Genomic DNA, 23364 nt, shown 5'->3' with positions numbered 1-23364 from the left:
CTCTGTAACACTGCAGTACTTTCATAGCCTGTGTGACTCCATCTCATTCTTACTGTTGTGGTAGAGCCAGCACATGGAGACTGGAAGGAGCAGTAGTAAAAGAAACTTGTACAGACTGACAAACCACATGTTCCTCAATGACTGCATTATTCTTTTCTCTTTTTAAAAGGTGGGAATATTACATTTATAGCCAAAGTAGAAGCCAAAGATCTCCTCCGAAAGCCAAATGTTAAGTGGTTTAAAGGAAAATGGATGGACCTGGCCAGTAAAGCGGGGAAGCACCTGCAGCTGAAAGAGTCCTTTGAGCGTCACACTAAGGTGTGTCTTTGCTTTTCCTTCTTACAGGGGCAAAGCTCCAAAGAGAACTTAAAGCACAGTTTAAGACAACAGGTAGAAATTCAAGAGCAGTGGACTCGAACACTGCCTTCCCCATGCAGATTTCACTGCTGATCTCTGACTCTGTGCAGAAGCAGACTTTTCTGCTCTCCCAGTGCAGGACAAGTAGTGGTGGGGAAATCAAAGTTCCTTCCAGAGCCCTTTATTAAAGTTATTCCTTACTCCTGGTTTAGGTCTAAAAGATTAATCTTTTAACTTCTGCTTTGTGCAAATGTATCCCCCACATTAATGAACAACTGTATTTGATTTTTAGATTCACACATTTGAGATGCATATCATTCAAGCTAAGGAAAACTATGCAGGGAACTATCGCTGTGAAGTATCTTATAAGGACAAGTTTGATAGTTGCTCTTTTGACCTTGAAGTCACTGGTAAGATGCCACTTGTGTCTGTAAAGCTTTATAAAGATTTCTTTTTTCTTAACCTGAAATGCCACCTAATTTTGTTCAGAATCTTTAAATGAAATAATGCTTAAAGTGAACATTTTTAGCAGAGAGCTCAGAGAATTTTCTTAAGTGGCTGTAATTTATTGTTTAAATGAACATTGGGGTAGATAGCATGTAACACATTCATCCAAAAATTAGAAAAGCTGGCAGATGAAACTAGTATTGAATTCAAACCAGGCTCTGGCACACAAGACAAAGAGCTAAGCTTAGGGCTATTCAGAGTGTGAGGCTTCATCTAACAGCACCTGAGCAGAGGGACTTGGAATGGTCATGGCTCGACAGTGCTTTGCACTCTGATCAGGCATGGTATGATCATACTCCAGAAAGCTATTTCTTTCACTCTTCATCAGAATAAAGAATAGCACAATGTGGAGAGCACTGGAGAGTCGTGCCTTTGTCTATTTTTGTGTTAGAAAAGGCCTTACTCTGGCAAATGTTAACCGACAAGGTTTATCTTTTCCTCCAAGAGCGGTTCTGCCAGCACAACAGTGCACATATTCCCGCACAATCAGACTGAGAAAGATGGATTCTTCCGAAATGCCAGGGCCAGCAGCCAGTGGACAAAATAGTTGTTCACCCTCATAAAGTACACCTACTGAATGGCCTAGACTGGACTGTTTGTTCACCAGTCAGGGGAAGCCAGCCACGGTTAAGGGGACATTTGACGGCTGACTGACAGCTGAAGGGTCAGAGGTGTGTATTCAGAGGTCGGTGGGGCGGGGGCTAGCCTGGCTGCACCCATTCACTGGTTGTGGATCAGAACCATTCAATCTGGCTTTGGCTGGCACAAATAGGTTGTACACACAAGGGGGGTTCATCCTGGCACCGAGAATCAACATGAGTCTGTAGCTGTAGAGAAGACTGTCTCTTTCCTCTGATGCTGACCATACTGAGAAAGTGCAAGGTGCAAGTAGGAGAGAAAGCATAGGGAACGGGAAGACAAAAAGGCCAGAGCCTGTGTATAGGCAGGCAGGGGATCTGAGAGAAACATCACAGAGCCAGATCTCCTATGCAGAAATGCAGAAAGTAGTTTAGAGAAATGCGTTAATTAAACTTAGCACTGAGTAGCTTTGCATTTATCAGAACCTAATGCCAAAGGAGCAGCACAAACTGTGTTCACTTAGCAGGAAGCTGAACAAATTTCATATGCCTAATTACATAAATTAGATTACTTTCAAATTATGTTTGTAATTTCTGTATTACTGTTATTTCGTAGAATCTTCCCAAGCTGCTCCATCCATTGACATCAGATCTGCTTTCAAAAGAAGGTAACTTCAAACAGTGATCCTATGAAGCCCCTCAGTAACTGATGCTGGTAGCGTGCACAGAACTTTTATCAGTTTTGACAGACAGTTGTATCAAGTACTTTAAAAAAATGTTTTTGCAGATAACGATTAAAGAAGTGGGGTTTAGGGTAGATGGTAGTGGGTAGAACGAAATAGTTACAACACATAGACAGTACATATGATATTAAATACTGTGAAATTACAGTGTCACTGCTTTAAGGGAGGATGGAATATTTAAGGCAATTAAATATATATGTTTTTTAGAGGTTTTTAAAATTGAATTTTCATTCACTAAAGTATTCTATGGCATGTTTCCAGAAAGCTACAGTATGAAAGTTCTTGGTCCCAATCCTGTACCTATTAAAAACAGCGAGAAGATTGGATCTAGCTTTATGTTATCTTAGAGTAAAAAAGTGTGTCATAAGGCCATCATTATGGAAAAACTACAAATAATATATTGCAGAGGATGTAAGATAAACCATTGTGTCTTAAGTTTTGTTACCTTTGTGATAAAATAGCAATTCAAACCAGTATAGAGGTCATCTTTATATTTTATGGAGAAAATTGTCTTACAAGGAGAGAAATATTAAGAAAGAAAATGCTTTACAAACAGAAGATTAATGCAGTTTGTCAATTTACACATAAAAGCAAAACTATGGTTCAGAAGTAACTGCTTTTATTTAGAGGAATTTGATTTAATGAGTAAATGCAAAAGATATTACATTCAAGGTGCACTCCTTTCTTGAACACATTTTAAAAAAAATGCAATAACTATTCTGCCCAAGCAGATTAGGATATCTAGATATTTTCTGATTTTCTAAGTAATATCTTGCATGTAAAATCTGGGATGAAATATTGGCATCGTTTGACTTAACTTTTGCAAGATTTTGACCTTTATACAAATATTAAGGGCAATTCTTTTGTCTATATGTGGTTTATAATAAGGTATTACTGCTTAAGGTCGGTCACATTACAGAAAGAAATGCACCTTCAAGGGACTGTGATTCTATCTGTAAAAATGTACAATGTACTGTTTCTTCTTTTTTTAACTGATTTCTCCCTTCATTTAGGGAAAGGGTAAATCTTAAGTGTAATGCCTCGCAATCAGTATTTGACACAACTATGCATTGTTAAAAGCACCACCCATCAATGCAAATCTTTGTTTTAAATTCATAGCAAAAGATCAGCACAAGCCCTTTGTTTTTATACACGTACACTATGGAAATGAAAAACAAAGCTCATTGTGTTGACTAGTTCACATTTATTTGTGTTACCGAAATCTAACACAAGTCTTGGCAAATTTATGTATGCAGTTACAAAAATTTGTCATCGGAGTATAATAACAAGCAATACAAACCTCTGTGTTATTTTTCACAAGTGCCTAAGGAAACATAATTTGTGTGAAAAAGAATACAAGTTTGTGTTGATTTTATACCGTTATTTGTGTGTCTGGACAGTGTTGATTATATGAGACATGTAGAGTGTTTGCAATGTGTGTTGTCTAAGTCTTCCTGTATTAAACAAAGATTTGATCTTTTTCTATTAATAACAGCGGTGATGGACAAGACGATGCAGGAGAACTTGACTTTAGTGGTCTCCTGAAACGTAGGTGAGAACCAAGTGATGCAGTGAGCAGGTGTGGATTGCAAACCATTAGGTTCGCACACAGAAAGAGTCAGGTGTAGCATTAATAACTTCTTAAGAACTTTCTGACCTTTCATTTTTTTTCAATGTTTCTAACTATTATTCTCATAGTATAATATGCGAATGTTCAGTTAACTGTGCCTTTAAGCGTGCAAAAAAGAAACCTCAGATTTGAGTGCACTGGGAAAAAAGGGAGCCACAGCCTAAAAAGGCAAATAACATTTAATTCACTTGCTATCTCTTTTGCGTTTGCATGGAGGGCAGAGGGGGACAATTTCCTACACAGGGATGAGCAGTTCAGAAAATTGAGTCTGGTGCAAGAGTAAAAAACTGCAGAGTTAAATTTACCTCTTTGGGTACATCTTAATTTGATTTTATAAGCATCCTGATATGAAAAACCATAGACATTGGTATTAATTCTCTGTACCTTTCTGTTTCAATATGTGCACACAAATGTTCAATGGTGTTTTATTCAGCTTGAATGCTGTGATGGAGAAAAACTTGGGCTCTGGTTTGCCTTGGAAATCTGGTATTATGATGGTTATGCCTCTAGCTATTTCAGATCTTAAACCCAGTTTAGTCTTTTAACAGGTTAAGACAAGATAACTAATTCATCATTTTTTTAAATTTATCACAGAAATTCTATAGGCCATGGAAATCAATGGCAACTGATCACAGAGAATTGGAAAAGAAACTAGATCCTTTATCTCATCTACCACTTACTATGAGAGAGGAAAACCCAATATGCAGTATTAATTACATTACAACTTCACAATGGGTTCGTGGGCTACGATGCTGGGAATAGTATTTAAGCAACTAAAGCAAACAGGAAAGGCTGAAGATAAAAGTAGGCAGTGAAAGAATTACCTGAACCAATTCAAACCCACCAGGTCTTTGGTTTTTTAATCTTCTCATCCCTAATTAGGATCTTCAGTTTGAGTTTTTATCATACTAATACAACTTACCATGACAGTTCTCATGACTGCCTGTGGGGTGTTTTATTAGCAACATGAGAGTTGCATGTAAGAGGTCTTGGTGTTTTTGTGGAAAGAGAAATGTGATTTAAGAGTCATTATCACTTCACTAACAAGTAACTCACATGTTTTGTAAGATAAATACTGTATAGCCATATAAACATAGTATACCTATCGTGTGGTTAATGGGCAAAGCAAACTTTTAGTTCTTAAACACCATTATTTGATATTGTTCACATCAGTTCATCACCTCCTTGCTTCAGGGACTGAAATGCAACCTCATACTTCTGAGCTTAATTGAATAAGATTGCTAATTAAGCCCCAGTGTGGATATTAATATACATTTTTATGAAGACAAGTAGAAGTTTTCATTTCAATTTTTTCAAGAGGCAATGTTGCAGGTGCATTCCTTCTCTTTTGTATGGTTATATTACCAAGGAAAGAGCTAGAACTTTTCACCTGTGGTGCATAATACTTGAAACATGTTTTTTAAAAAAAACCTAAATGCATAGAATCTATATACTGCCTATTTTCTAATTTCGTGCTGGTCTTGCAGGAAGACAAACCAGTTCTTATGTCAGTAAGCTACTCTGTGACTGGTTATGCTTCATCAATGCAATGGATCAGTAATGGCACGAAATTCCAAAAGGCAAAAGACCTCAAAAACACTCAAACATTTAGGTCCTTTTTTTTAAAAATGACATCTTTCAACAAAATGCACATTTTCAGGGAAAAGATCTGAAAGCGATTTTGTGGAGAGGTCAGTCTGCTTAGGAAATACCAAGCAGTTTGCCCACTACCCACAGCAGAAACTAATATGGCCTCAGAACAAAGTTGGTTTGCTCTAAGAATCCAAATTTGTCCTCCAGTTACCCAAGAAGAAAAAAGGAGTTTGGAATTAATTATTTCAAGCTGGTTGAAAATCAGGATACCCTAACTGATCCTCATTCTCAATTACTGCCTGATTTAAAGGGGTACACTCTCTCGACTCCCACAGAGTGTACTTCTCCTTAGCACGGACAGGCATTGCATGGCAAGCAGCCAGCCCTGGGAGAACAGAATGCCACCCCACGGGGCGTGTCAGCTTTTACATGTTTGCAAGCTGATCTTGACGTGCTGCCGTGCAGAAGGAATCTCACTGAAACACCAGTGTTTGCTGTACATAGTCACCCTCCAGAAAGCTTGAGCACAGATAAAAGTAAAAGCAACGAAACATAAAATTATGTGAACACCTGAGACTGTCTCACAATAATTCAAAGATAACAGTGTAAGTATTTCAAAGACTCCTCAGTGCAAAGCTTTTTTCCTTTTTAAAATAACACTGGCATATTATGAAAATTAATAAACCTCATGGATTAAACACCAAAGTGGTATTCTATAGTGCCTCATCCAACCATGCAGAGATTCTTAGGGGCCCCCAGTGCTATTTCACTATATGTTAAAGAAAATTCTCTGTCGGACTTGATAGAGCTCAGCTCTAACAGTGTCTCGCTCCAAAGCTCAGTCTTTTTTTATTCCTCAAATATTTATTTTCTTGCTCTGTTCTCAAAAGTACTGATTTCATTAGACCAACTAGATCAAAACAGAACGATCCTGGTCTAATCCTAATGAATTAACAGGAAAAAATGTCTATATTTCTGCTCCAATTCCCGTATTGTTCTAGCAGTTCACTTTCTTGAGCTAAACTGTCAATCTCAAAAAATATAATTTTGTTTAGGATGCTTCCATTGTTCTCTCATTTAATGGTTGCCACTGTGGAAATAATTATACTTCCCTTTATTGGTTGTCTTAGCTTGGAGTTGCAGATAGTAAACATGGTATTGAAACTTCTGTATAAAGATGATGCTATTCACACAGGCCTCTGAAAACAATTCCTGCTCTTAAGACTGAGATAAACATGGAAGCCAACAGACTCATCTTGCAAGTCCAAGCTGGTGTGGAAATCCCCAGTTCCTATCCATATGCCAACTTTAAGTAACTCTAAGAAGCACTGGTGTAACTATAAACAGACCCAGATTCCCTTGTATTTCAATGTCCTTTCATTGGCCAACCCTAGTAGCAGTTATGGGGACTCAGGGTTTGAAAGCATCTTTATATAATTATGAAATGTATGGATCAGACTCAGATCTCAGCGGTGCCATCATAAATTGTAACTGATTCCACTCCAGATAAAACTGATTTAAGTGGGATTAGCCCATATGCTATTATAGTACTATATTTTCAAACTGTATATTTTTTTAAATAATGAAGCAATATAAAAACTCTCATAACTGATTACATCAGAAAAAGACAAATGAAAATGTATATTCAAATTCTGCCTTGAAGAAGTGTAAAATAAGGTGTGAATGTCATTCTGAGCTATTCCACTCATACTGAGTGAAATACAAAATATGATGGCAGCCTTCAAATTTTGATCAAAACATTTCTAACCTCACGATAGATTCACCTTCACCTTTTTTTATGGTGTGATAAAGCCTCGTTAACTCTTCTCCCATAATTTTATTTTGCTACTGTTAGGGAGATTAAACCGCAAGAGGAAGAACCTGAGGTAGATGTTTGGGAGCTCCTGAAGAATGCGAATCCCAGTGAATATGAGAAGATTGCTTTTCAGTATGGTATCACTGACCTGAGAGGCATGTTAAAGCGTCTGAAGCGCATGCGCAGGGAAGTGAAGAAGAGTGCAGGTATGGATAAGACAGAATATTCTTAGGTTCAGTAAACATGAGCATCCACCTTAAAAACCTAAATGTGTTTCATTTCCATGTAAGGGGATTTGCACACTACAACTCAAGCCTTATTACTGGAAAGAGTTAATCAGAAGGTGGCTTTGGTCCACTGTGGTTAGTGTAAACCCCCTATCCCAGTCAGTGCTTACCAAAAGTGTCCCTCCCTCTCAGCTGGACAGTAGTTCCAACTGGAAAAATATCCCCCAGTTGTGTGGAAAGGTGTTACCAGTCAAACAGTGTGGAAATTAGACCTTGGGTTATCATTAATATCTTCTGCTCTAAAACAGTGTCACTCCAAACATATTGCTCGCTCTTCATAATTTCATTTTGCACTTAATCTGACGTTCCTCTGAAATCCCACCTGTACTAAAAACCCTCCACCCTGCGCTGGGTGAGGACATTCAGGCCTGTCTTTCCCCATCTACCCTACTGAATGGTATGAGTGGTATAATATATACATAAATAAAGGTATGTGTTTATATGTATGTGTATATAAAATATCTGTTGCATAATATGTATACGCACATATAACACACTATCCATTATACTATTGTGGCATTTGCTTGTTCCTGGAGAGCGTTTCAGAACTGGATATAATATATACATCCGATGTTCTGCTGGTTTCCTGGAGGAGTCCCTTTTGTGTAGGTGAAATCTTCCACAAATACAGCTGTAATCCAGCTCCCTGATATACCCTCTCTCCTCATCCATTACCTCACATCGTAACATGTGTTATGTTACTACACATTAATTTTTATTTACATTTTTCATTTGCTGGTATAGCTGATTCTGGCCACAGCTGAGGGAGGGAGAAAGGGAATTGATGGGCTTTGGCTGAGCCACTGGGGCAGTTTCTGTATCCTGAGGAGACCTCTAAGGGTCCAAAGCCCAGGGAAACTCCTCACCATGCCCCAGGCATCTGGAGCAGGGCTGGAAGCTGGGGCAGGAATTGCGTGGCTGGCAGGAAGAGATGCTCCCTACCCAGGTGCATCACGTGAGTGTTTTACTGGGAAAGGGGCATCTCTCAGCATCTGGGACCAGTCTATCTGGTCCCGGTCTCCAGTTCCCTGTTGAGTAGGATGAAGCTGCCAGCCATATCAGGATCTTTTCATGGACACGGTTTTCCCTACAGGAGGGGCTCTAGATGTTGGGGAAAATATCTATAGTAGTGACAGGATGAGAGTAGGGTGTTCTTCCCCTCCAACCATCTTTATTATAAAATGGAAACTTTTACAGTGCAACAAGATACATAAGAAAGTCCTTTTCGGATTTAATAACTCTACTTCTGTTTGTTGATATGTTCAGTCTCCTGCAAGCAGACATACACATGATATAAACCTTAGCAGAAATTGATTACTTATCTGTGGGCAATTTGTTTGAGGCACCAGTTATTTATTTAATTTTGAGCCACAGATATCTTCTCGCCTGAATCTAACTTTTGTGGATGGCAGTACCTAAATGTTGATGTCAAACTATTTTGAAATGTTTGAGTTGCACCAGTTCTTACTTGCCCAAAACAACAACTACATTTGCACATCTCAAAGAACGTTTTTGAAAAGCCTCATTAGGATTCACAGACTGACAATTTTTGCCTGGTTTCAAATATTTTTGCAAATGTTTTGGAGCTGTAACATTTATCACAAGTGTACTCCTTGCAACCTACAGAAAGAATTTGGCTTTTAGACAAACTAATGTGTTTATTCTGATACTAGGAAGCTCAGTAGAAATTTTAGCTTAAAATTCCCTGTTAACTTGTGTGGTGGTGCTATAGAGAAGTCCTCTGTAACAGATTAATTGTAAATGATTCCATGGCACCAGCAGTATATAATTTTATTCTGGCATAGCACTTCTCAACAAGCTGTCAAAGCTGCATCTACCCAGTCCGATTCAGAACAGACACACTGCAAAGTAATGAAGAGATACTAGCTTGAACTTGGTCAGGATAATCAGATCTGCATAGCTTTGCACTTATTCTAATATTTCTAGAAAATAAACTGATTCATGTGGACTAGCCTAAGAGTATAGAGTGATGTGTAACATTGAGTGCAGGTATTCTGATAGCTTTGATGAGGTATGAGATCTATGCAGTGTCTTTTCAGCATTCATATTCTTGTTTTCTGATCTTCTTTTATAATCACACTTGGCTTCCACAACAGCTTTCGCCAAAGGTCTTGATCCTGCGTATCAGGTGGACAAAGGAGGTAAAGTAAGGTTCATGGTGGAGCTAGCAGATCCAACAGTGGAACTCAAATGGTATAAAAATGGCCAAGAAATACGACCAAGTGCAAAGTAAGTGGTTTTATTATATATAAGCGATAAAATGGGTACACAGGTACTTCCTTGACAAGCATGTTGCATAGATCTGTTTGCTCAGGTTACACCAATTTTATTTCTGAATTTCATTATATGTGAAAAGTATGCAAATAATGCTGTGTTACTCATGACCCAGAAAAGTCCACTGTATGCTAAATGTTAATGCAGATTGGCTCCTTTGCCTCAAGAGAAAAGAATTAAAGATCCTCAACAAAACATGGAGCCATTTTCTACTCGGTAGTTTTTTTAAAAATTGGGAAACACTGTGAGTAAATAAACTACTTGTCCTCAGTCCTATGTCTGAAAGAGGTCAGAATCTTTCTACAGTAATTGGGTGCTAAGAGGAGAGATGTTTGGCATCACATACTTACCCACCTGGCTCATAAACCACCTGAGGAAAGGGGAGCGAGCTTTGACTCACCTTCCACTACCCAGTTAACACTCACACTGAAGTCAACAACCCGCCTTAGCTCAAAGTGACTTCAGTCATGTGCAACAGGTCTAGGGTACCCAGACTGCTTCTTCATCTGTATCAGCTGCATGTTGGTTTACTCTCTGGCTTGATCTAGAAGAAGTGGCTTCTCAGGTGCAGACACTTGAGTATAGGTAAAGCAATGGCTGGAAGTTGAGCCCAATCCCTAGCGTGGGTACAACCAGTTCTTACAACCTGGTGCAGAAAATCCCATTCCACAGTCAGACACAGCTAGGAATGACAATGTGCAACCAGTAGTGCACAACAATGTCATGTTCCTCAAATGTTTCACAGCAGCACAAAATTCTATCAACTTTCTCCTTTGGCCCTGTGAAAAAATAGTAATTAGCAAAAGCCCTCTTACAGAGAAGGGGCAGATTTCCTTCATTCTGTTGCTGCAGAAGTCAATGAAGGATCTTGATTAATATTCATAGTTGACAAAAAAATGCATAGTAAAGAGGGTACCTTTTCTTCAGCCCCTATATCTGCCATGAGCAGTTCAGAACTGTTTTGCAGGCAGCTATACGGATACCTCTCCAGTAGGACTGTATTGAATGCTCCAGTGCATTTCGTCTAGGCTGCTGAAGCAGCTGTCAGATGCTAATGAGCTTTGGTCATTACAAACCTGGAGCAGATCTAAACTGGTGACATAAAGGTGAAAGGCTCCATATCCCATTACCAAAACCCCATATCCCATTACTGATCTCTTGTGCCATCTGGCCTCCAATAATATTAACTTCTTAACTTTAGCTATTATTATACTTCACAAAAATGTTAAGAGTGTTGGAATGAGGATGGTGTCCTGTTACTGGTTATTTTCATCTTTACTCATCTAGAGTTTAAGACTCCATTTTATTTGCCATCCTTCAGAGCCTGCTCTTTTTTTTTTTTTTTTTTTTTTCATATCACCGAAGCCTGGGATTTTGGAACAAACCAGAAGATGCTCATTGTCACTCTACACCATAGCTCTTTTTGCTAAAAAGTCTATGACAGTTCTGTTGAATCTTGGAAATTGCTTCCCAGGACAATTTTTCCAGTTCTATGTAAAACCCAGGATTTTCACCTCTAATAATCCCTAAATCACTTTCTACATAAAATGAAAGGGATCCACAGTTTTGCTAATGTATCTTTGCTGCATTCCTATTCAAACAGATACATTTTTGAGCACAAAGGTAACCAGCGAATTTTATTCATCAATAATTGTACAATGACAGATGATGCTCGCTATTACGTAACAGCCGGTGATGAGAAATGCTCCACAGAACTGTTTGTAAGAGGTAACTACGTCAGCTTGCTCCTATTTCACCTGCTGTAAACTGGTGTGGCTTCTTTTTCTGCAAAAGAAATTAACAGGGAGGATCCGGTTCAGCATATTTTTTCTATTTGTATTAGCAGCCCTTGGGATCAGTCTGTATTTCTGTGATCCCTGACCATTTTTTTCCTCATCCTGTATTTAATAATTTAGTGAAAACCGTGAAATGGGGATATGGTTGATTTCACACTGTGCATTGGGATCTAGTGGGTCTGTGGTCTCCTTCACAGTTTAAAAGCTGTTTAGAAGACTCATTTGCCACAGCATTGGCTTTCCCTAACACCACTCTTGGTCCAACTGATCTGTTTCAATTACCCTCAGATCAGGCTTTCTAGCAGTTAATTTTCATTCCATCTGCACAGATTTAAGGGAAGACTCTATCAAAAGCTATGAATGGGCGTCCATTTCTTCACCGTTTTGGCTCCCACAGTGTTGATAGTCTTACTGACAATATTCATGGCATCATCACATATGCACAACAAAACAAACAAAAAAGCAGAACTTACAATGAGAGAAAAAAATCATCAATATTTCAGAAAGCTATTTAAAATAATGCAGCCCATTGCCCCTTTAATATCAGGGATATTTATAGGGGATAACTGTTGTACAATCTCTTGCTATTAAATTTGAGTTTGGATAGCAGGAATGGGTTAAACCAATAAGGGCACCACGTTATGTCATCAGGTCATCTTATTGTGCATAACAGGCTATATGACCTGGTGAAAACGCAGCTTTATAAGAGGGATCTGTGGGAGGCAAGAGGGGAATGTCAGCTTCTCATGTCGACCTGCCTGGACCAACCCTCAAAAAAATGGGATGCAAGGCAGGTATTAACCTGAACAAATGTTATTTTTTTATTTAGTACATTTCCTACTAGCATCTTAACGAGCAATCGCTTTTCTGATTTAAGGCAGAAAAAGCTGTACTGAGACGGATATTACAATTTTAAAGTAGTATCATCTTCTATAGCATGATTTTGAAAACCTCTTTCACTTAGTTTTCTCTCTCAGATTGTAAATAAGTAATTTTCTCTTTCCAAAGATCCTCCAATTTTGGTGACCAAAGGCCTGGAGGATACCAATACCTATGTTGGTGAACGAGTAGAACTGAGCTGTGAAGTGTCTGAGGATGATGCAAATGTGAAATGGTAAGCCACACTTTGAACAGATCCTGTTTTCCTTGAGAATAAAACCCAGAGTATTTTAATTGTAGGCAAAACCATGGACAGCTTTTTCTATACCAGTAAACCTGAAAATTGTTAATAAAATCTCAAGAAAACATTATTCAAAAATGTAGCAAGAGCAAAAATATCCTCATACATTAATGGATGAGTTTGGTTAACCTTTACTTTCATCCTATATACATATACATATACATATACATATACATATACATATACATATACATATACATATACATATACATATACATATACATATATAAAGTCTTCTCTGGAAGTTTCAGTCTATGGGAGTCTTATTTGCACAGGACTTCTACTGGAGAACTAATAATTCTTTTTTTTTCCATTAGGTTTAAGAATGGTGTAGAACTTACCAATGAAGCTAAATCTCGGTATCGAATCAAGGTTGAGGGTAAAAAACACACTCTGATCATAGAGGAAGCTGCAAAGAATGATAGTGCAACTTACTCAGTAATGACAACGGGAGGCCAGTCAGAAGCCAAGCTTTCGGTTGATTGTAAGTATCATCCATCTTGATCTTGAATTCATATGTCACAGTTTACTAGCTCACAGAAATAAATAATTTGCTTGCCTTTTCCCAGAGGTTTGTTTAAAGGGAGACTTAACTTCCATACCAATTTCTTCGCTGCGTATCTCCAGAACAGTGACCTTCCTTTAGATGTTGTTTCCAGTAACAGGCAATGAACTAGTCCTGCTTGAAAACTTTCTGTCGCTCTGTTAAGATGGAAAATAAAGCTATCCATCCAAAGATATAATAGGTCAATAATGTGAAATTTTCAAGGGAAGTATCTGCTTTTCTTCAATCCTTTCAGGTTTTCACAGAAAAGCCAACCCAAGGCTTTTTAGCCAAAATTAGGAAAAAAAAAAAAAAAAAAAGTATGTTGGAAAAAATAATCAGTTCTATTATAACTAGGCATACTCTTAACAGTCATCAGTCAAATGACCCGAACTCATAGGTACAAACATGTGACCGTGTAGCTTCCTCAGTATTGTTTGTGCAATATCTCTTTAAAATGCCTGCATTTTTAAACGAAATGTATGTGCCCATCCTCTAAAGTTATCATACATTATGAATAAACATACACCATTTCGTGATACTTATACTGCTTTTGACTATTTTGTACAAACTGGCATCCTAAGCACAATCAATTCATGCTGATCTATTATCAAGTTGGAAATTATCCACCATGGGTACTGAGCTCCATCATCTTTCCTTTCATGCAACTTCTTCCGAGGACTTTCCAGCTGGCTTTCTATAAAACACTGCTTTTCCCATCCTCTTTGTTTGCTATGTCAGATTATAGTCAGGGATATTTGCTACATGCAGATGGTACTGTGTGTTCAGACTGGACTCTGGTCTACAGCATCTAATCTTCCAGAAAGTGGAAGTGAACTGGGGCACCAGATCTCAGACTAAAGTTTTTCAAAAGCTAGTAATGTCTGTGGATATTTGTAGGGTGAGTTAAGGAAGTTTAACAACCATGGGAACAAGTAGTGTATGAAAATAAGCTTACTGGACAGTCAGCCTTTGCTGGAAGCCTGACAAAACAGGTTGAGAACCACAGCCCCACTTGTGATGAAATACCTTGGTAAGTCTCCAAATTATCTTGGATCAGCTGGGAGAGCTATGAGAGCAGTTACTTCACTGTTAGATCACAGGAAAGGTGGGTTGTAATCCCGTCTAGTGCATAGGTCTGGGGACACAGGTCTTTCACTTCTTGAAAATTTCTTACTGGATTCTGGGGGGATAGAAATACCCTACCTTCAGCACCCAAACACGAGAAAGGGGACAATATTCAAATTATGCTCCTGGTCTTAGTTCTTCTACTGGCAATATCCATGGAGTTTCTCAGGTCACGGCTTGGGTATTTTCGATCACCCTTTCTAAGGCAACAGCTACATGAAGAGAGGTTAATTCATGTAGTTTACATGTACATATTACTGGTGTTTTGACTTGAGAACTTTATTATTGGAGGCATTTTTCTGATTTGTAGACTACTGTGATGGCTAGTAGCAGCTCTGTGACAAAATCATGAGTTTTGATTTTATTTGATATTAGCATTAATATCTCTGCTTCTGTTTTCCTCAGTGAGACCACTGAAGATATCACTTGCACTACAAGACCAGACTGTGAGGCTTGGACAGGAAATCCACTTGAAGTGTGAGATATCTGAGAACGTGGAAGGGAAATGGTACAAAAATGGGCAACTGATTGAAGCTAGTGACCGTGTAAAGCTTTATCACAAAGGAAGGTAAGCCTGTTGTGTATTGACTTGACTTTTGATTGAATGACACTGTAGAGATGTGCCAATATGTGGATTACACTCCTGTATTTTTGTATTTCTGTGTTCAAACAAAAAATATTAAAATTGGTTACATTATTTGGTGGTTGTCTCGATAATATTTTGTACAAATCACACAGTATTTAATCAGCTAAAATACCACTAAGCAGCCAGCAAAGCAATTTTAGTCAGTAATTTTACACACTTGCACAGATCTCCTAAAATTTTCACAGATTTTTCCTTGTAGCTTCAGGCAGTCTTCACAAATAATTTATATTTTTTTATTTTTTATTTTTTTACAGAATCCACAGATTTGTCATAGGGAGTGCTGCTGTTGATGATGAGGGTGAATACATGTTTGTACCAGATGCCTATAATATCAATATTCCATGCAAAGTACATGTTGTGGGTAAGTAGATGGCACAATGACTTATATATAGCATCTCTTTCTCTGACCTTTGGAAATGCAAAGCAATGTGAAATATCCTTGCTTACAATCTGTTTGCTCTGAGCAGGCATCTACCAGAGAAAGTAGACCTGGTGCTTTGACAAAATGCAAGTGAGGTAGTCAGACAGCGCGTTGCCTGTGCTCAGGATCTGCTCGTAGTTTAGCCAGGGAGCTCCTGGGGAAAGCCTTCTTGATGTTGAATTCCTAAACCTAAACCACTATTAAGAGTTTGTGTAAAACACCCGTTGCTATCCTCTTTTCAGATATAATGCTGTCTTCTTTGAAAAATTGACTTGCTGACATTGCAAAATGTGATTTAGTCTGGTAGAAGATTAGTAGAATAGATACATATTTACCTATTCCTTAAATATGTTAAATGCTATCTAGAGAGCAATATGCTTCTGACCAGCTTTTATTCACTTAGCAAAACAGAAGGCTTGTTAATGATCCTGGTCTTTCAAACAAAAATAAAACAGGGCATTGACTCTTTCCACAGCAATACCTCACTGGCTTTTATGGGCAACCAGCAACTTGGAAGTCAAAAGGAGAGTAATATAAATGACCAAAGTTTTAGAAAATATGTTCTGTAATTGAAGCTGAAAGAAGTGGGATATCTGTGTTGGAAAAAGTATTGGCAAGGTTTAGGGAGAATGAAATGGGACGGTTATACCCACCGATATAACTTCCAATACATTAAAAAAAGTTGCAAGAGGATATTCATCGGTTATTCTCCATACACATGGGATACAATAAAAATTACCATTTCATTTTCAGAAAAAGTATTTCAGTTAAGAAAACTTTAAACTGTAAGAACACTGATGTCTGAAGTATGATAAAAGGTGTTGTAGAAAGCCTGTAATGGAAATTCTCAAGAGCCACTTAGAGGAATTCTCTCTCAGAAGTTACCTGAATATACATAATTCTGCCTCAGGAAGATAGATTTTTTTCTTTATTTATGGTCCTACTATTCAAAAATTTCTGTGGTGCCATGATTTATTTCTCATCAGATAATGATTTTCTTAAAAATAAATTGTCTTCACAAATTTTATTCTGAACAAAAGATCAGTTGACTAAAAATACAAGGAAAATACAAAACAGAGAGCACGTTTCTCTATATTGCAGACCTGTGCCAGGTCACTGAACTCTCAGAGTGGCAGCCACATGGCAAATTTGGACAATCTCTCCTTTTTCAGATCCTCCTAAACTCCACCTGGATGGTCTTGGGGAAGGAAACACTGTGACAGTAGTGGCAGGAAGCAAACTACGACTTGAGATCCCTATCACTGGCGAGCCAACTCCAAAAGTCACGTGGAGTAAAGGGGACAAGGTACATTGTCATTATAAATGTTTCTTCAGCTTAACAAAGGGCCTTTTCCTTCAAAAATTGACCTTTAACCTTGTAAAGACATTGATTTTAATGGCAGAAAATAAGGAGGAGATGTATTTTATCTAAAAAACTCTCGTTCAAAAATGAAGAGTAAAATGGATAAATATTATTTAGTATCTTTTGGGTTTTTTTGAGCAAAGGCTGAAGTTAACAAAGGAAAAAAAATATGGATTTGCTATAAATAAATGTGAAAGAGAGAGATATATGAGATGCAGAAGAAAACTGGTGAAAATCTACCAAATGGCTACATCTTCTGTATATACTGCCCAGAGTGGCTGCCAGGTTTCAACAGGAAGTCATGGTATGGTCTGTTTCTGGAAAATGAATGATAAATTCTGATGGAGTGTCAAGTCTTGAATGAAACAATAGGCTGGGCGATTGGTGGCTTGCATTTGGTGTCTTAATGCATAAGTTTGCATAGCTCAATCCCTGGCTGTGGAACACCAAAAATCCACTTTTCACATCTAAATTTTCATTGTGGTATGTGGAAGCTGGAACATGTTATTATTACTGGATTTGTGAGACCTACCTGCTCAAACCTCTGACTACTATTTTTCAAACATTAATTGTAGTATCACCACTGTGGACTTGTTCAAATAGGGAATTATTCTAGCAGAGCTCTTACTCCAAAATATGTGCCAGCATTTGAAATCTATGAGGACAAACTACTGACCATTACAATCACTCTGACCTTTAAACTGAACGCATTACATTTCAATCTGACTTTTGGGAGAATCCACTACTCTCCATCAAATTAATGACAGGTAGTGTTGACAAAAGCATGTTCTTGCTCACAGGACAAGTAAGCCTAGTGCCTCTTCCTTTGAGATGCAATGGCTGACTGAGTACAAAACAGTTACCATATTTTAAAGTTATTTATTTGTCCCTAATTTATTTTGTCATTTATGTGATCATTGGGTGACTGAAATTCTGAGCTTTAGTGTGTTTTTTCTTATGGTTGCTTTAGTATTGTTGCTGAAGTGTCCTGTACTGCATTTGGATTTTGATTTTTGAGCATTTTGATTCCTGAATCTAGAAAATATTTTCCCTCTGCTTACTTTGATTCCTAGTGGATCACAGACAGTGGAAGAATACGAGCAGAAACATATCCAGACAGCAGCTGTCTGGTCATTGATGTAGCTGAGAGGGAAGATTCAGGTCCTTTCAGAATAGCATTAAAGAATGAGGCTGGAGAGGATACAGCTCTAATCAACATTAAAGTGGTTGGTAAGTCATGTGGAACACTGCGTATGAGCCATGCCTTTTATCACAGCTCTTTTCAATAAATGCTCCTTGAGGAATCCTAATTTTCTGCACCCCAACAAGAGACAAATTCTTCTTCCTCTATCTGAAGTGTCCCTTCTGTAGATGCTGTCCTCCTTAGCTACCAAACTGTTGTAGATTCTCCGAAAACTTCCATTTTCCTATTTGTCCCTTTTTCAAGTGTGGAATTGAGGTGCAAGGGTATGAGGCCCAGTGTTACTGAAGGACACAGGAATTTAGCATGGGATTTGAGTAGGAGTTAATTATCACCCCACTGCCACCTCATGTTGCAGGGGCCAAATTGTGCAGTTGCTTCAGGCTTCCCTTAACACTATTCTCCATTCTCCATATGGCTGTGGGCTCTGTCTTACCACATGCCCTCAAGTGCCTCTCAAGTGTCTTGGCTGTGCTGAAGAGCTTGGCATTTATTCCTCCCTAGCCACCTGACAAGATCCACAAAGACTTCCTTTCTTGCTGTCTCTTCGTTAGGAACTCCTATAAAAGCTATTCAGATTTGTTTCTTATTTGACATTTTTTTATTTCAACCTACACAAAAAGAAGAAAGTTGTGGGGGTTTCTTTTAATAATATTTACTTTGTTTACAACAGATGTTCCTGATCCTCCTCAGGCACCAGATGTGACTGAAGTGGGTGAAGACTGGTGTGTTATGACCTGGGAACCTCCAGCAAATGATGGTGGATCGCCCATCTTAGGTACATAGTTTTCTTATTTTTGTGGTGATGCTCTAATATAGGCAAAAGAAACAAACCCCAAATAATGAACACCATAGGATCAGAGTTTAGCTCAGGCCCTGGAGAGCTGCACTTTGAGTATTCAGTTGCAAGAATGTTCCACCCAATCTTTGACTTTATCAGATACCTGTTTTTCTAATGTTTTGAGATTTGTCATTTTGTATGTTGCCCCTGCTTCACAGAATCACAGAATCGTCTAGGTTGGAAAAGTCCTTGAAGATCATCCAGTCCAACCATTAACCTACTTGAAAGTCAACCTCTTGTAATACCAAACTTTGAACAGTTAGCCTCTTTGAATCTTAGCAGGAATTTCAGAAACAATTTACTGAGTAGATTGTAATATTTTCTAATACACTGAACCAAGAGGAAGGTCAGAGGGGCCCAGAGGCCAGCAGAATCAGGCCCTTTTCACTTTGAACTAAATACAGCAGTGTTTTGAAGTCTGAAAAAAGCTCTTATGTGGCTGTGAAAGCCAAACAGGTGACTATCAGATAGCTTGTGATGGAAAAAATTTAACAATAATCCCTAAACCACTCTGAGGCTAGAAGGTGATATTGAGGTGTATCCAGAAAAAATGCCATTGGGCAGTCAAAAAAAAGACCCTTCACTATTGAGCTTTATGCCACCACTTACTATAATAAAATTTTGTTTGGTCAATAGGATATTTCATTGAAAGGAAAAAGAAGCAAAGCTCCAGGTGGATGAGGCTGAATTTTGAACTGTGTAAAGAAACAACTTTTGAGCCAAAGAAAATGATTGAAGGTGTTGCTTATGAGGTCCGTGTGTTTGCTGTTAATGCAATAGGCATTTCCAAACCAAGTATGCCTTCGAAATCCTTTGTTCCTTTAGGTAAGTAATCAAGAGCGTAGAGATAGGCATGCATTTAGAAAATTATCGTTAATATATTATTACAGTCATCTAATTATATAACTGTAGTTCTTGTTGCACTTGCATTGCTCAGGACCTGTCTTTATAAGGTCCTGCATAAACTATATGTCTATTTCTGAAGGATTTATAGTCTTTTATAAACAAGAAACAAGGATGTATAGACAGAAAAATGGTGTATTACAATAAAACAGTGACATGCTATAGGTGAGCCTGATACAGTCAATACTATGGTCAGTATGTTTTAAGGACCAGAAGTAATAGTTCCACATTTCTGTGTATCATAGGTACCTCCTGAGGCAATAGAGTCAAACTACTGCCAGTTAGACTGGCAATTTAGAGAACTGATAAAGATGATGGGTTATAGTCCTGTTGTTTTGTGTGTCTTTCTCCTGCTATACATTCAGTCAGGCACTGGCTTTTGGCCAAAAATGGTCAGGAAAAGTGACCAGAAGTCTAAAGATCACTATCTGCAGGCTACACTGTATGAAAATGAGACTCATGTTTCACTACTTATGCTTTGCTGTTACATAGCAGCTTGCCATTTAAAGATGTACAAGTATTCACATATAATCCATACATTTCCATTTTAAAAAATAGAAAACACAGGTATACAATTTACCATAAAGGTAGGAATCTATGGAAAAAATTAAGTGGGTTTGCCCAATATTGCAGTAAATCATATGATAAGATACAATTGAATAGACCCTAATTTCACTCTATGCCTCATGGATCGCCATTAGCTGACGTAGGGCCTTTTATCCCCAAAAGGATCACTTATTTTCAATATCCTTTTGCATATACAATCCAAATCAGGCGAGGCCTTATTTTATACTATTCTACATGTCAACTTATTGTTTTGTGTTAATGTAACAGCTAGAAGGCCTTGTCATTCGCCTAATGACAGACTAATTTGGTGACCTCTTCATGTAAAGAAACAGATTTTCAAACTATTGTGACAACTGCAAGTCCCTGTAAAAGAAAGGTGTCTTTTTCTGTAGGCCAGCAAAGGTTTCCACCTTGGCCAGTGGCACCCCCACAGTGCAGAGGAGGAGGGAGAAGGTGGCTGTTATTGCTACAGCATGTTCTCCTGTTGTCAGAAAATACCTGCTGTTGTAGGATACGCTACTCACAACTTCTCTGTTCTACCTTCCACCACTCTTTGACCTTCTCACTCCTCAGTAGGAGGAATTTCACTCTGGATTAGATTGTGAGCAGATATGGGATGAGGTACCTGCTTCTCCTAGTTTGGTCCTAACTGGGAAAGACGTGCCAGGGATGATTGGAAATGCCTGGTTGGCAGGATTTAGCCTGTCACCTATGATGGTAAATTAATTAGAGGAATACACACCATAAATGTAAACCTTTAATTGTAACACAGTTTTCTGCCTTCTCCCCACTGCCTGCTTGCTTCAGCTGTTACTAGTCCACCAACTCTCCTGGCAGTGGATGGGGTAACTGATACCACAGTTACAATGAAATGGAGGCCACCAGACCACATCGGAGCAGCAGGGTTAGATGGCTACGTTGTAGAGTACTGCTTTGAAGGAAGTAAGTGACAACGACTGTGGTATGTTATTCATGGTGGAAGTAGGTGAGACTTTCTCCATTTTTTCTCTACAGGTATCAGATGCTCTCACTTTAAGGCAGAGACTAATCAGTCAGCAGAAGGGTTTTGTTCAGGCTTCCTTTGCTTTGTATTCCAGATCCTGCTCACTGATTGTAGTTCAACCCATCTTACATTTGAAATCTGAAATCCAGATCAAACGCCATATAATCTTTTGTGGTGTACCAAGTACCATGTTAATCACTGACCTCTTTTTTGAGCTAAACGAAGAGTTGATGCAGTAAAGAGTAGATGAATGAATAGAAAATAATGAATAGCTATAAGTGTGGTCCAAAATATGTGCAAGTTGGCTGCGTTTTAGGGACATACTACTGACTGGCTACTTCAAGTGCCAGTTCCCAATACTGAGGACAGACAGCCTCTCCAATAGCTGGCTGCAGAAGTTATCTAGGCATGTAAAGTTCATGTCTGGATATTGAATTTCTCCAGTGTTTCAGTGTAGTTAGATACAGGATCTTTAACTATGTCCATCTAAGACATGAATCTATACAGAACTGAAAGGGAAAGATAAAGATGTAAGAGCCTGAATAAACTTATAAGAGTAAAATAACAAGGAATAGGGAAATATAATTCATATTGTACAACTAAGTGTGGTGATCAAGCAGCAGAAACAGTATTTTCCAGCAGATTTTCTTCTGAACTGGCATCAAATGAAGTCTATTTGCAAAAAGTAAAATCCACCAACACCTGGGTAAGTATCAGATAGCCCGGAGTAGTATATGCAATACCCAGCCTCTGTGGGCAAATGCCAATCAGTGGGACTCCAGCAGTGTTGTGTATTTGGATGAATGGGACACTAATCTTCAGCTGTGCTAGCTGCTGCTCTTAACTGCACTGTAAATCAAGTGGTGAGTTGGACACCTTTTTTCATAAAGGCATTTATTTCAGTGAAAGCTTTTCTTGAATGCAGTCCACAGGCCCGGGGACAAGAGGTAGAGGACAGAACTTGTCATTCACACTGTCACGTGTTTCAGATTCAGACAATCCAGGAAAACAGTAGTTCACAAAAGTGGTCAGATACCACAGGAGCAGAGTGCCCTCAGCTCTCACCCAGGCGAGTGGGAGAGCGAGTGAAGAAGAACCACTGGCTTTTCTCAGGAGCATTCAGCATCTTGTAGTATTGAGCTGAATATCTGTAAGGAGCAGGAACAGACTGCAAGAAGCTCAGAGGTCTGGAGAAGATTACCTGAAGGCAGACACTGCTGGAATGGTAGGAAGGGTTTTCTTTGTATATTGGGAGGGAGCTGTGGGAACAGCTCAGAACGAGTAAGCATGCAGTCTCACATCAAGATACAGCATTCCTATAAAGTTTCCATTTCACAGGAAAGACGTATGGGAATATGAAGGAGACTGTCAAAGTGAGGACTTCAGTGTATGCTGTATATTGTGCTCTGTTTAGCATTGGTAGGATGGTGGGGAAAAAAAGTTAAAAGTGCTTGTAAAATTCTACTGTCATAAAACCCTTGACATGACAGTATATGGTTTTCAGAGGAATCTTCCAAATCTATCGTTTAAGGACTATGAGGCAGAAGATCTTTGCATACCTGTTGAAAGGAACAAATTCTTTACTTTTTTTTTTTCAGATAGGTTTAAAACATACGAAGATACAAGAAAATGGCAGTCAAGTCTGTCATTTTATTGTTACCCACCTCAGTTAAAATACAATGGGTACAATGTATTTTACATAGTTTTCTGAGTGTTTATGTATATCTATATAAGCCTCCTATATATGCATATACATCTATATATACACAATTGACATTATTTATGTATATATGTTATGAAAATTGCTAGGAAAAGGCAAGTTTAGTAGAAAATACCAATTAAAAAAGATGTGTTATTGGAATGTACATCCTTTTCTCTGTGTTCAGTCCTTTTTTTCTTTCTTGCAATATCACAATTCCTCCTTTTCTCAGTCCTTTCAGTGCCTGTTCTGCCTCAAACTAATAT

The 23364-nt window shown here is 38.4% G+C and overlaps 1 protein-coding gene across 1 annotated transcript in view; it reads left to right on the top strand.

Moving 5' to 3' along the window:
* Positions 1 to 23364, top strand: part of MYBPC1 (myosin binding protein C1) — a 54650-nt gene that overhangs the window by 12500 nt on the left and 18786 nt on the right. Inside the window, exons 4-19 of the mRNA XM_074825823.1 lie at positions 170 to 318; positions 650 to 767; positions 2059 to 2110; positions 3681 to 3737; positions 7264 to 7430; positions 9629 to 9761; positions 11410 to 11534; positions 12611 to 12716; positions 13100 to 13266; positions 14860 to 15022; positions 15355 to 15461; positions 16694 to 16827; positions 17958 to 18114; positions 18759 to 18863; positions 19563 to 19751; positions 21204 to 21338. Of these exons, the coding sequence (XP_074681924.1) occupies positions 170 to 318; positions 650 to 767; positions 2059 to 2110; positions 3681 to 3737; positions 7264 to 7430; positions 9629 to 9761; positions 11410 to 11534; positions 12611 to 12716; positions 13100 to 13266; positions 14860 to 15022; positions 15355 to 15461; positions 16694 to 16827; positions 17958 to 18114; positions 18759 to 18863; positions 19563 to 19751; positions 21204 to 21338 (2064 nt within the window). The remainder of the gene's footprint in view (positions 1 to 169; positions 319 to 649; positions 768 to 2058; positions 2111 to 3680; positions 3738 to 7263; positions 7431 to 9628; positions 9762 to 11409; positions 11535 to 12610; positions 12717 to 13099; positions 13267 to 14859; positions 15023 to 15354; positions 15462 to 16693; positions 16828 to 17957; positions 18115 to 18758; positions 18864 to 19562; positions 19752 to 21203; positions 21339 to 23364) is intronic.

This window comes from Strix aluco, chromosome 5 (assembly GCF_031877795.1).
Source record: "Strix aluco isolate bStrAlu1 chromosome 5, bStrAlu1.hap1, whole genome shotgun sequence".
In the NCBI taxonomy this organism is placed as follows: domain Eukaryota; kingdom Metazoa; phylum Chordata; class Aves; order Strigiformes; family Strigidae; genus Strix; species Strix aluco.
This window is presented reverse-complemented; position numbering and strand designations above follow the sequence as displayed.